This window comes from Aotus nancymaae, unplaced genomic scaffold, assembly GCF_030222135.1.
Source record: "Aotus nancymaae isolate 86718 unplaced genomic scaffold, 86718_ANA_hifiasm-v0.15.2.pri h1tg000011l, whole genome shotgun sequence".
NCBI lineage: Eukaryota > Metazoa > Chordata > Mammalia > Primates > Aotidae > Aotus > Aotus nancymaae.
The window spans coordinates 41,549,056-41,563,264 of NW_026988422.1; the positions used below are offsets into that span (position 1 = coordinate 41,549,056).

Below are 14,209 nucleotides of genomic sequence, written 5' to 3' on the forward strand. Positions count from 1 at the left end.
ACATTCTCTTCTGTTTTTCACCAAAAGAAATAGTCTATATTCCTTGAGTTCCCATGGCTATTTTGTTAGTACTTTCTTTTTTTAGATGACCATTCGTCTGGATTTGTTAGTACTTTTTATATCACCCATCACATCATCTACTTGTATTATAGTTATTTGTTTAGTTTTTCTTCCTGATTAAATTATGATCTCTGTGGAGTCAAGAATTGGCTCTTCTTTTTCTGCATATTCTTCAGAATCCCTAGTTTCATACAGAATAAGTGCCTAGTACATGTTTTTGGCACTGAATTGACAATGAGTACATGAATTCCATGGTCTAAACTTCACCCCTTTGTTGACTACCTTACTTTTTCTTTCACAGAAAAAAAAAAATAGAAGCCATCAGACTGGAACCTCTAAACTTCCTACTACTAAAGAAACAATCTCTTGTTGTTTAGTAAATTGTTTTTGACTGAATTATTCTTTTTTTCCTTATTTTGTTCTCTGTTTTACTTATTTTTTATTGAATTATTCTAACACATGTTGTCTACTTTAGAAACTAAGAATTCGGAGGATGAAGAGAAAGTTTTTGACTGAATAGTTCTATTTTTTCCTTATTTTGTTTCCTTTTTTACTAAATTACTGTAATTTCTGTAACACGTGTTGTCTACTGTAGAAACTAAGAATTTGGAGGATGAAGAGAAAGACAATCTTGTGGAAGAATGGGATTCTGAAATGAGAACTGCAGAAAAAGGTAAATGAAGTAGTTAAGGAGATAAATGGGTGTGGGGGAAGCCCTTCTGTTCTGAGTTTGTTTATATACTTAGCTGAGATTAAGTCAGATAGACTTTTTAGTAAAACAGATGATTTTTTTTGCAAAATTCTAATGTGTGTGTTCTGTTTTTTTTTTTCTTTTTCCTAAGAACTGGAACAGTTAAAAACTGAGGAAGAGGAGTTTCAAAGGTCAGCATTCAATCCAACTGTCAGAAAATATAATGCCAAACTACAGAAGGCTAGATGACTTCCTGCTTCCAGAGACTGACAGGACTGGGGACATGAGTCTTGACTTAGGCTGACTCAGGGCTTCTCCACTTTGAATGGAACCCTAGAGTCCATCTTAGTCAACAATAGTTTTGAAGCACTTATTGTTTACAGGGCATTTATCTAAAATAGTGTTTCTAAAGCTTGAAAACTACCAGTATCCTTTTTGTTTAATAAATACAAAAACAGACAAGTGTAAAATGAAGTATATCTTTCTTAGGCCTATGACTCTTATTCAGCTATCAGTCTAAAATCAAGTAAACAGAAATAATGACTAAATCTCTAAAATTCTAGTTGACAACATTGATTTGACAGGGGATAGTGTTTGGCTGAAATTAAATTAACTGTGACATGTCTCAGTTTTAAGGTAGATCTTATTATCTACATTATGCTTATATTTTTATATTTTTGCTTTTTATCAAAAATAAAAATGTAATATTTAATAATTATCTTAACATGTGAATCCCAAGGATATCTTCATGGATCCTAATTTGAAACACAATGATTTATGCCTTTCCCAGGTAGACACACTTCTAGATTAATGCTTATTTAAAACAAACAAACCTAACTATAAAAAAACCTAAACTAAGAATGCAGAAATGGATGCCATACACCTAACATTATTACCTCAATGGGGAGTCATGTAGCATGTGACTTCTTATCATAAACCTTTTATATTGATAGAGTTTGAATTCTCTAAGAAAAGACTTATCTCTCTGTGAATACCTGATTTTTTTGCAGAAATCTCTTAGAACTGGAGGTACAAAAAGAGCAGATGCTCGCTCAAATAGACTTTATGCAAAAACAAACAAGTAGAACTGAAGAGCTACTGGATCAGTTGAGGTAAGGAAATGCAAGTGTCATTTGTTTGTGTTTTATCTGTACCTTGTGGTTGTCTGAAACTACTGGAGCCGTTGATGTATTTTTAATGTGTTGCTGTTTTTAACCTATACAGTGCTACAGTGCAGTCTCAAAGTGTACTCAGCATTAAGCTGAAAATAGAGTAAAAGAACTATGGACTTACCATTTTTCAGTATTTTACATCGTTCATTGCCTAGACTTGGTGTTTCTCCGATATACAACTCAAAATTGGGTTCTTACTTCTTTTAAAAGCTTAAGTTTGGACATTCAGTATTTGAATTGAAATATTGATTGTCTCCCAATCCAGCGGAAAAACATTAGCAGCTGCTATTGGTACTGTTTGGGTGGTATCAGAAGTTTGGTTTTATCTTGATTCCAAAAATGCTTTTTAAAAATCTTGTTTGTCTCTTTTCAGCGTGTCTGAGTGGGATGTTGTTGAGTGGAGTGATGATCAAGCTGTATTCACCTTTGTTTATGATTCGATAGAACTCACCATTACCTTTGGAGAATCAGTTGGTAAGGAGTCAAAGTGAGATAATTCTCTACAGAAAAGTGAATGGCTATACTAACTAAAGATTCAAATCTTTATTTTGCTATATTGACTTGATGAGAGCACTGCTGAAAGTCTTAGAAGAGTCATCTTTAGTGATAGCAGAATTTTATTTTGTAAAGAAAATAAAAATGCAGTTAGTGAAAGTTGCCCTTTGTTGAATTACATTAAATGATAAAAATTTTGCTATCCAAATAATGGATAAACATGCTACTCATTTCCATTTACTGTGAAATTCTTTCTTTTAATCTCCATCTTTCGTTATAGAGAATAGGAGAATTTACTCTAATGGCTATGGCTAGTGTTTCTTCTTCTTTTTTTTTTTTTTTTTTTAACTTAAGAGTGAAGCCCTAACAAGTTATTTGGAAGTTGTGTGTATAGGTGGGTTTTTCATCTAAAAGGATGAAATCACTGTATAGGGTAGAAATCACTATATGGTAACTGGACGGAGGCCCAGCTGTTTTGTTGGAGTCTCCTAATTGTCAAGTGTCTTTGCTCTTTAACCAATCAGCTTCAAATGGCCAACCAGGGGCAAACATGGCCGTTTTAGAATTTAGCATCTTCACAATCTCTGGGCCTCTAAAACTGATTCTCCTTGAAAGTTTCTTTTCTCAATGACTAGCATTACCTTCTGTCTAAGTTCAAAATTAAAACTGAGGAATCACTCTGTACCTCTTTCTCCCTCAATGTACATATTCAAATCATCAGTAAGATATACTGTTTTTGTTTTGTTTTTTTGAGACAGAGTCTCACTTATTCTGCCACCTAGGCTGGAGTGCAACTAATGCAATCTCTGCTCACTGCAACCTCTGCTGCTGGTCCAAGGGATTCTCCTGCCTCAGCCTCCCAAGTAGCTGGGATTACAGGCATGCACCACCACGCCTGGCTAATTTTTGTATTTTTTGTGGAGATGGGGTTTCACCATGTTGGCCAAGCTGGTCTTGAACTTCTGACCTCAAGTGATTCTCCCACCTTGGCCTCCTAAAGTGCTAGGATTACAGCACCCAACCTACTGGTTTTAATTTCCTAATATTCATCCACTATTTTTCATCTATTCTGTCAATAATCATCTCTAACCTAGATGACTGCAGTAACATTCCAACTGGACTTTATGGATCTTCTTCTCCCTCTCCTCCCTGAAGCTATGAAGCTTTAGTGATTATTGAAAATTTGACTATGCACCTACTACTCTCAGGCTAATGATCAAAGTATTTGATCTAGCCTGTGAAGCCCTGCCTGAGTTGAATTTTTCTCCTTTTCCTATCTCACACTACCTTCCTACCTCTGCATGTTGGCCACAGTAGACTTATTTTATTTCCTTAAATGATTGTGGTCTTTTCTGCTCAGTCGTATTCATCCTATCTCAACACCTTCATGCTGTTGTTTCTTATACCTAAGAGCTCTTTTCCCCCGCTTCACTAATGAACTCCTACTAATAATTGTAAGAGCTCAGCAGCTGTCAGTGATCACTTTCTTTTTTTTCTTTTTTTTTTTTTTTCCTGAGAGAGTCTCGCTCTATCACCAAGCTGGAATGCTGTGGCACAATTTCAGCTCACTGCAACCTCCGCCTCCTGAGTTCAAGTGATTCTCCTGCCTCAGCCTCCCAAGTAGCTAGGACTACAGGCAGACACCACCACACTTAGCTAATTTTTGTATTTTTAGTAGAGATAGGGTTTCACCATGTTGACCAGGATGGTCTCCATCTCTTGACTTCATGATCCACCCACCTCAGCTTCCCAAAGTGCTGGGATTTCAGGCATGAGCCACCTCACCCAGCCTCACTGATCACTTTCTCACCCTTCTATTATACGTTCTCCTTGCTTCCTGTGGTTTTCCTTAATAGTGCTTATCATAGATTATAGTTCTTGCTGTGTTTATTAGTGCAGTTATCTGTATGTCTCCCTGAATCTTAAGCTTCTTGAGGGCACAGGTTGAGTATATCTGTTTTTCTCATGGTGTCCACAGTGCCTAGCACATAGAAAATATTTAACAAAGCATTCAACAAACAGAAAAGAATCAATTTAAGAGACAGAGATAACCCTAGTCTGGAGGAGTGAGCAGCTATCTCAGCTACCTAAAACATGTTATAGCAATACTAAAAGCATAACTCATTTTTACTGTATTTATCTAAGGATTATAGGTATAGGGAGGTTATAGCCTTTTTTTTTTAAATATACAATTCCTAAAAAATAAATTTATCTTTGCACAGAAGTTAGGGGTTAAGAGAGGAGACCTTAACAAATATAGCTGTGTACTACATATTAAATTTCCTTGAAAGACCTACCAATCAATGTAGTTGAACAGTCTCAGAGGAGCCTTTACGATATACAGAGAATAATGATTCAAGGATAAACCTTCAACTTCCTGTGAAAAAAACTATGCTACACAGAAGGAATAGGATTCTAAAGTACTGTGTTTTATGTGGCTTCAAATCAGGTAGTTAAAAAAAAAAAAACATCAATCATGTAGCATTATTCTGGTTCTTTCTAGTTGGTCTCCCTTTCCTGGATAACCGTTATATAAGGAAGATTATTGATGTGAATTTTCAATCTCTGTTAGACGGTAAGTTGAAAACATTTAAGCGTCTAAAAATTTGTTGGGGCTGGGGACTGTGGCTCATGCCTGTAATCCTAGCACTTGGGAAGGGCAAGGCGGGCAGATTACATGGGGTCAGGAGTTCAAGACCAGCCTGGCTAACATGGTGAAACCCCATCTCTACTGAAAGTACAAAAACCATCTGGGCCTCATGGCGCCTGCCTGTAGCCCCAGCTACTCTGGGGGCTGAGGCAGGAGAATTGCTTGAACCCAGGAGGTGGAAGTTGCAGTGAGCCAACATTACGCCACTGCACTCTAGCCTGGCGACATAGTGAGACCCTGTCTCAAAAATAAATAAAAATTAAAATTAAATAAAAAATAAAAAAGTAAAAATTTGTTGGGCCATGTGCAGTGGCTCACACCTGTAATTGCAGCACTCTGGGAGGCCAAGGTAGGCAGATCATTTGAGCTCAGGACTTTGAGACCAGCCTAGGTAACATAGCAAGACCCTGTTTCTACAAAAATAAATTTTTTTTTTTTTTAATTAAAAAATAAATTTGGCCAGGCGCTGTGGGTCACACCTATAATCCCAGCACTTTTAGAGGCTGAGGCAGGCGGATCACCTGAGGTCAGGAGTTGGGGACCATCCTGGCCAACATGGTGAAACCCTGTAAAAATACAAAAATTAGCCAGGTGTGGTGGTGAATGCCTATAGTCCCAGCTACTTGAGAGGGTGATGCAAGAGAATCCCTTGAACCCGGGAAGCGGAGGTTTCAGTGAGCCAAGATTCCACAACTGCACTCCAGCCTGGGCCACAGAGTGAGATTCCATCTCAAAATAAATAAATAAATAAAAATTTATTTATTGGTGATATACAGGTATAAATTGCTCCTTGAGAACTCTTTAACAAAGTATGTTAAATATAAGCAACAACAACAGTAATAATGTTTTCTTAGAAATGTGTATTAAACATAAAACTGCTTGAGTAATGTTCCAAATTTGGGGTAGATTTTAAAAGAAACGATTTTTTTGGCCAGGCACGGTGGCTCACGCCTGTAATCCCAGCACTTTGTGAGGCCGAGGCAGGCGGATCACAAGGTCAGGAGTTCGAGACCAGCCTGGCCAACCTGGTGAAACTCCGTCTCTGCTAAGGATACAAAAATTAGTTGGGTGCAGTGGCGGGTGCCTGTAATTCCAGCTACTCAGGGGGCTGAGGCAGGAGAATTGCTTGAACCTGGGAGGCAGAGGTTGCAGTGAGCCGAGATCATGCCACTGCACTCCAGCCTGGATGACAGAGCAAGACTCTGTCTCAGGGGAAAAAAAAAAAAGATTTAAAAAACAAGATTACTAGGTCTTGAGCAATGATTAATATTAGCTATTTTCATAATATAAAAATTATGAGCACTTAATCTGTATTGGGCATGTGTATTAACACTCTGAAGTCCATGTGAATTGTTTTCTATTTTACAAATTAGGAAACTACAGAAAAAACTTAAGTGTTGTGTCTAGGGTCACTTAGGTATGAAAGAAAGCCAGGATTTAAACTTAGGTTTGTGTTACATGTAAACCCACACTCTTAACTCAAGTACTGTTCCTATATGTGATACAGGCTAGAGTTTTTGTAGAAATGCTTATCTTCACCATATACGTTATAATCATGTTTGAAAGTAAGAATGGAGGCCAGGCATAGTGGCTCATGCCTGTAATCCCAGCACTTTGGGAGTCCAAGGTGGGCGGATCACAAGGTCAGGAGATCGAGATAATCCTGGTCAACATAGTGAAACCCGTCTCTATTAAAATACAAAAAATTAACCAGGCGTGGTGGCTCGTGCCTGTAATCCCGGCTACTCGGAAGCCTGAGGCAGGGGAATCTCTTGAACTCGGGAGGGGGAGGTTGCAGTGAGCTGAGATCATACCACTGCATTCTAGCCTGGCAACAGAGGAAGACAAGTCTCAAAAAAAAAGAAAGCAAGAAAATAAGAGTGGAGAGAATACGCCCGGGCACAGTCGCTCATGCCTGTAATAATCCCAGCACTTTGGGAGGCTAAGAGGCAGGGAGATTACCTGAGGTCAGGAGTTCAAGACCAGCCTGCCCAACATAGTGAAACCCCATCTCTACTAAATACAAAAATTAGCCTGGTGTGGTGGCAGACACCTGTAATCCCAGCTAGTTGGGAGGCTGGGGTGGAAGAATCGCTTGAGCCTAGGAGGTGGAGGTTACAGTGAGCCGAGATCTCGCCATTGCACTCCAGCCTGGGTGACAGAGCAATACTCCAAAAGAAAAAAAAAATAGTGGCCAGGCACGGTGGCTCACGCCTGTAATCCCAGCACTTTGGGAGGCCGAGGCGGGTGGATCACGAGGTCAGGAGTTCAAGACCAGCCTGGCCAAGATGTTGAAACCCCGTCTCTACTAAAAATACAAAAATTAGCTGGGCGCGGTGGCACGCACCTGTACTCCCAGCTACTCAGGAGGCTGAGGCAAGAGAATCGCTTGAACCTGAGAGGCGGAGGTTGCAGTGAGATGAGATTGCACCATTGCACTCCACCCTGGGTGACAGAGTGAGACACCGTCTCAAAAAAAAAAAAAGAAAGAAAAAATAGGAGAGAATACTTAGGTACCTGGTAGTTTGAGAGTATTTCTAGCTTATATATTATGGTATTTTTTGCTTATATAAAATATATGAATCATGAGTAATAACCTGCTTTTGCTTTTTTTTCCTTCCCCAGAGGATAAAGCTCCTCCTTCCTCCCTTTTAGTTCATAAGCTTATTTTCCAGTACATTGAGGAAAAGGAATCCTGGAAGAAAACATGTACAACACAGCATCAGGTACCCAAGGTAAAGTCTGAAGTATTTAAAGGAAAATTTGTATTATCTTTCCAAAAAAAAAAAAAAAAGCAGAATTGAAACTTTACATATATAATAGTGGATCCTGAAATGATAAATGTATTCAATTGTTTAACTTGTTTGAGTTCTTTATAAGTGAGCCACTAAGCATTGAAATGTTTTCTTAATTTCATTGGATTTTTATTTCCATTTTTTCTAGATACTTCAAGAATTCTCACTGGTAGTGAACCACTGCAGACTCCTTGGAGAGGAGATTGAGTATTTAAAGACATGGGGACCAAATTATAACCTAATGAACATAGATGTTAATAATATTGAGTAAGTGTATTAGTTCCTAAGGACTGCCATGACAGAGTACTACAAATTGAGTACCTTAAACAACAGGAATGTATTATCTTACGGTTCTGGAGGCTGGAAGTCTGAGATCAAGGTGTCAGCGGTGTTGTTCTTTCTGAGGGCTGTTAGAATCTTTCTGAGGGCTATTAGAAGGAATCTTCCATACCTTCTCCCAGTTCCCAATGTCTGGTGGTTTGCTGGCAATCTTTGGCATTCTTTGGCTTGTAAATGCATAACCTTGATCTCTGCCTTCATCTTCACATGGTGTTCTTTCATTGTGTATGTCTGCATTCACATTCCTCACCCCCCTGCCTTTTGTTTTTTTTTTTTGAGACAAAGTCTTGCTCTGTCACCCTGGGTAGAGTGTAATGGCATGGTCTCCTCTCACTATAACCTCCATCTCCTGGATACAAATGATTGTCCTGCCTCAGCCTCCAGAGTAGCTGGGATTTCAGGCGCCAGCCACCATGCCTGGCTAATTTTTGTATTTTTAGTAGAGACGGAGTTACACCATGTTGGCCAGGCTGTTCTCAAACTCCTGACCACATGATCCGCCTACCTCGGTCTCCCAAAGTGCTGGATTATAGGTGTGAGCCACCATGCGACCAGCCCACATTTCCCCTTTTTATAAGGACACTAGTCATAGTGGATTAGGGGCCCACCTTACTCTAGTGGGACTTCATTTAACATATTACTTGTGTAGTGTCCCAATTTCCAAATAAGGTCACATTCTGAGGTATTAGGGGTTTGGAATTCAACATATGAATTTTGGGGAATACAGTTCAACCCAATAGTAAGTACTTGGTCAACAGTTTATTTTTATTTAATAAAAAAATATATGATAAAGAATATATACATATTTTTTGAGTCAGAGTCTCACTCTGTCACCCAGGTGGAAGTGCAGTGGCGTAATCTTCAGCTCACTGCAACCTCCACCTTCCAGGTTCAAGCAATTCTGTCTCAGCCTCCCAAGTAGCTGGGATTACAGGCTCCCACCACCATGCCCAGCTAATTTTTGTATTTTTAGTACACACGGAGTTTCACCGTTACACAATATTGGCCAGGCCGGTGTCTTAGCCAGGCTGGTCTCGAACTCCTGACCTCATTATCTGCCCACCTCAGCCTCCCAAAGTGCTGAGATTACAGGCATGAGCCACAGCGCCTGGCCTTAAATGAATATATTAATGCATTTCATGACTAGCAATGAAAAAGCAGTCATTATAATACCTTGTTCCAGATATTTTGCTCTTGCTCACTAGATAAGGATAAGAAATAATGGGCCAGTCATGGTGGCCCACACCTGTAATCCCAGCACTTTGGGAGGCCAAGGTGTGCTAATCGCTTGAGGCCAGGAGTTTGAGACCAGCCTGGCCAACATGGTGAAATCCTTGGTGTTTGGCTGGGCTCAGTAGCTCACGTACTTTGGGAGGTGAGGCAGGTAGATCACTTGAGGTCAGGAGTTCGAGACAATGTGGCCAGCAAGGTGAAATTCCATCTCTACTAACAATACAAAAATTAGCTGGGTGTGATGTCGCACACCTGTAATCCTAGGTATCTGGAGAATCGCTAGAACGTGGGAGGTGGAGGTTGCTATGAGGTAAGATTGTGTGCACACCAGCCTGGGTGACACAGCAAGACTTCATCTCAACAAAAAAGAAATTATGTTTCATGCTATGATTGTATTGCATTTTTAATTATGGATTCTGTCTTTTACAGATTGAGACTTTTATTCTCTAGCTCTGCAGTATTTGCAAAGTTTGAAATAACTTTGTTTCTCTCAGCCCGTTATCCATCTGTACCATTACCTTTCACCATTCGGAATCATATTGGGAACACTAGGTAAGTAAAGGGCCAACAGGCTGAGACACTGGACTACTTTTTAATGTTGTTTATTTTATTTGAAAGATTCCTCAAAGTGGTCAGCAAATCAGTGGATCATAGTGGAGCTAAAAGTCAGTTCTCTGACTTCATTTTGAAGAATTTTTTCTTAAAGTCAGTGGCCTTCATTGCTATCTCCAGTGGATGCTGGAGACCATTGGTCTGTTCTTTTATACCTGCTTCACTTTTTGAACACTCCAACCTAAAACATGAATCAAGAAGGAAACAATTCAATGTAAGAGTAGTACAGATAATATGTAAACAACTTTTATGGCCTTAAAAACAGAGTTAGGGCTGGATATGTTGACTTACCTAAGCCCAGCACTTTAGGAGGCCAAGGTGGGTGGATCACTTGAATTTAGGAGTTCCAGACCGGCCTGGCCAATATGGTGAAATACTGCCTCTACTAAACATACATAAATTAGCTGGGTGTGGTGGCGAGCACCTTTAGTCCCACTAATCCTGAGGCTGAGGTGGGAGGATTGCTTGAGCCTGGGAGGTGGAGATTGCCATCAGCCAAGATCATGCCACTGTCTCAAAACAAAACAGAGTCTGTGGAACCAGACCTAAAAATGTCTCATTCCTCCTAGGCTGTGATGTCTTTTGTGACTTTTTAGACACACTGCTGACAGATTGGAAGATAGCAGAGTTAAAAATGTGCTCACCTAGGCCGGGTGCAGTGGCTCACGCCTGTAATCCCAGCCCTTTGGGAGGCTGAGGCAGGCAGATCACGAGGTCAGCAGTTTGAGAACAGCCTGGCCAACATGGTGAAACCCTGTATCTACTAAAAATACAAAAAATAGACCGAGGTGAGTGATCACCTAAGGTCAGGTGTTCAAGACCAGCCTGGCCAACATGATGAAACCTTGTCTCTACTAAAAATACAAAAATTGGTTGGGTGTGGTGGTGGGAGCCTATAGTCCCAACTACTGGGAAGGCTGAGGCAGGAGAATCACTTGAACCTAGGAGGCAGAGGTTGCGGTGAGCCGAGGTCACACCACTGCACTCCAGCCTGGGCAACAGAGTGAGACTCTGTCTTAAAAAAAAAAAAAAAAAATACAGGACCGGGCGCGGTGGCTCACGCCTGTAATCCCAGCACTTTGGGAGGCTGAGGCGGGTGGATCACAAGGTCAAGAGATCGAGACCATCCTGGTCAACATGGTGAAACCCCGTCTCTACTAAAAATACAAAAAAAAAAAAAAAAAAATTAGCTGGGCACGGTGGCGCATGCCTGTAATCCCAGCTACTCAGGAGGCTGAGGCAGGAGAATTGCCTGAACCCAGGAGGCGGAGGTTGTGGTGAGCCGAGATCGCACCATTGCACTCCAGCCTGGGTAACAAGAGTGAAACTCCGTCTGAAAAAAAACAAAAAATAACCAGGCATGGTGGTAGGCACCTGTAATCCCAACTACTCAGGAGGCTGAGACAGGAGAATTGCTTGAACCTCAGAGACAGAAGTTGCAGTGAGCCAAACATGCCACTGCACTGCAGTCTGGGCAACAGAGCAAGACCCTGTTTCGGGGAAAAAATGTGCTCACCTTACATTTGTCAGCAAAATCCAAGACTAAGATTTTTTATGACCAACAAAAGTAGCTAGGTTAAGATACTTCACAATTACATATAGAATTGATTCTTAGGCCCTCTTCGAATCCCATTTCAAACTGAACAGTCTGGTTATTTTCAGAAATACTCATTTGTGCTTCCTAGGAAACTTGAGAGACCAAGAACATAAATTCCACTGAATTGAAGACAAGTGTAAGATTTAAAAACAAAAACTGATGAACCTTTGTTCTTTACAGCCGAGATGATATTGCTACCATTCTATCTAAAGTGCCCCTGGAGAACAACTACCTGAAGAATGTAGTCAAGCAAATTTACCAAGATCTGCTTCAGGACTGACACTTCTACCACTAGACCCTTGGACCACCATTAGAACAACCTAGCGGAATGTCGTTGATATTATGTCAGGATCCCATTGCTCTGTAGCCTTTGTCTTTAGGTCATTACAAGCTGAGTAAAATTCCTTCTGATGATGTTATAGTTAATCTGTATGCTTTTTAGATCTCTGCAGAATGATAGTGATGAAGACTGGAATGATGAAAGGCCTGTTAACTTATTCATCTTTGTACCAAAGGTTTAAGTAATAGGACACTGAGGAAAAATTTCTCCTAACTAAACTAGTGCTTTCTGCTTTAATACAAGCCTAAGGATTAACTTTTAAGTATAAGAGGAAGTGTCACCATGGACAAAAACATTAGCCATTTTCCCACAAAATTTCTTTTTGTTTTCCCACACTAAAACAAAAAGAGAGAAAGCAATAGCACTCAGCCATAAATCCCATAGATAGAACTATGATTTTTAAGTAGCCTGGCTTCTGCCTAGCCATTATTTCTTCAGTAGAGATGTATCTGTCTACAAACTATTCATCTTTTTTCTCCATTACTAAAATGCTATTAACAGAAAGCAGGGCCAGGCGCGGTGGGTGGCTCACACCTGCAATCTCAGCAGTTTGGGAGGCCAAGGTAGGCAGATAGCTTGAGTCCAGGAGTTTGAGACCAGCCTGGGCAACATGGCGAAACCCCACCTCTACAAAAAAATACAAAAATTAGTCAGGCATGGTGGCTCGCACCTGTGGTCCCAGCTACTTGGGAGAAGGATCACTTTAAGGCAGAAGGATCACTTGAGCCCAGGAGGAAGAGGTTGCAGTGAGCCAAGACCATGCCACTGCACTCCAGCCTAGGCAACAGAGGAAGACCATGTCTCAAAAAACAAAGAGAAAACAATAGCACTCCAGCTATTGAAATGGTTGCCATTTTTTTGAGGGCCTTGCTTTTTATTCTTTGGTGTCTATTAATGTTTTCTTAGTAAGTATGGTTTTTCTAGGGAAAGTGAATTCATTTTTGTCTAGTATATATATGTAAATATATTAATGTTATTTTTGTGTTTGTGATGTAGTAAGGAGATGTATATAGAAATTCACTGAGATATATAGATACTCATCTGCCTAGCCAGTTTCCATCTTCTGAGGAATGTTTTACAGCAAAAATTTCTGTTTTCTTTTATTACATAATGACACATCAAACAATATTACATCCAAATCACTAGTTTTATTAATTTCTAGCAGTGATAGACTTACTATTGCTCTATTGTTTTCTGATGTCTACCCTTGTTATACATATTGTTAAATGACCAATATTATGTATGAAGTAGACTAAAAAAATTTTACTCAAACTTCAGTCATATCCTAATTGTGATAATTTTTGTTTTATATTCTAAACCAAAATATATTTGCATTCTTAAACTAATTTGTCTCAGAATTTTGCTTTATGCTTTAGGATCAGTTTAAAGTCCTGTGGGTCCCATGAAGGTTATTGTCCCTCTTTCTGAGCTATACATCAAAAGACACATAAGCTTCAAAAGTCAACACAAAACTCATTTGCCATGAAAATCAAGATACAGATGTTCTGTTTCCATAAATTCCTTGAAAAACTTTAAAGTCATCAGTATGGTCTGTTTCCCTTGAAACTTAAGTTAGCTTTCTTATTGGAGTTGTTTTATTTATTTTCTGTTAGTCTGAAAAGTAAAGATTTTGTTTTATGCATTTTAGTAACCTGCAACAACCAGCTCTAAGAATGATTTGGCTTATAATGACGGTCTGTGTTTTTTGGGATTTGGAGTACATAATCGTAATATTTACTTAGTTATGTGTATTTCTTTGTTCAAGGTATTGGCTAGTTTCATGAATTTTTTTGGAAGTTTTTCTTTCATTGGTTAGAAAGCAGATTACATTTTACACTATTAAAATAAGTCTATTACTTGAAATCTTTTGTGAGTAGTGTTTCTTTATAAAGAGTATTTTAGCATTTATCCAATAGACCTTTGAAGATATACCAAAGAAACCTTCCTTTAGGGACACCCACCTATTTCAAAACTGAGTTTAGGTAAAGTGTAATGGCTCACACCTGTAATACCAGCACTTTGGGAGGCCAAGTTGAGCAGGTAGCTTAAGGCCAGGAGTTCAAATCCAGCCCAGGCAACATAGCAAGACTCTGTCTCTAAAAAAAAATTTTTCTTGGCCAGGTGCAGTGGCTCATGCCTGTAATTCCAGCACTTTGGGAGGCCAAGGCAGGCAGATCACCTGAGGTCAAAAGTTCGAGACCAGCCTGACCAACATGGAGAAACCC

General features: G+C 39.7%; 1 protein-coding gene across 2 annotated transcripts in view; it reads left to right on the top strand.

Annotated features, from left to right (window-relative positions):
- Positions 1-13,847, top strand: part of KNL1 (kinetochore scaffold 1) — a 71,329-nt gene extending 57,482 nt beyond the window's left edge. For both annotated transcript variants that reach the window (XM_064374852.1, XM_064374853.1), the window contains 9 exons: positions 656-733; positions 903-942; positions 1,762-1,863; positions 2,297-2,397; positions 4,922-4,993; positions 7,694-7,803; positions 8,012-8,130; positions 9,865-9,987; positions 11,825-13,847. In XM_064374852.1, coding sequence (XP_064230922.1) covers positions 656-733; positions 903-942; positions 1,762-1,863; positions 2,297-2,397; positions 4,922-4,993; positions 7,694-7,803; positions 8,012-8,130; positions 9,865-9,987; positions 11,825-11,924 — 845 coding nt within the window. In that variant the 3' untranslated portion in view covers positions 11,925-13,847. The remainder of the gene's footprint in view (positions 1-655; positions 734-902; positions 943-1,761; positions 1,864-2,296; positions 2,398-4,921; positions 4,994-7,693; positions 7,804-8,011; positions 8,131-9,864; positions 9,988-11,824) is intronic.
- Positions 13,848-14,209: the final 362 nt, after the last annotated feature.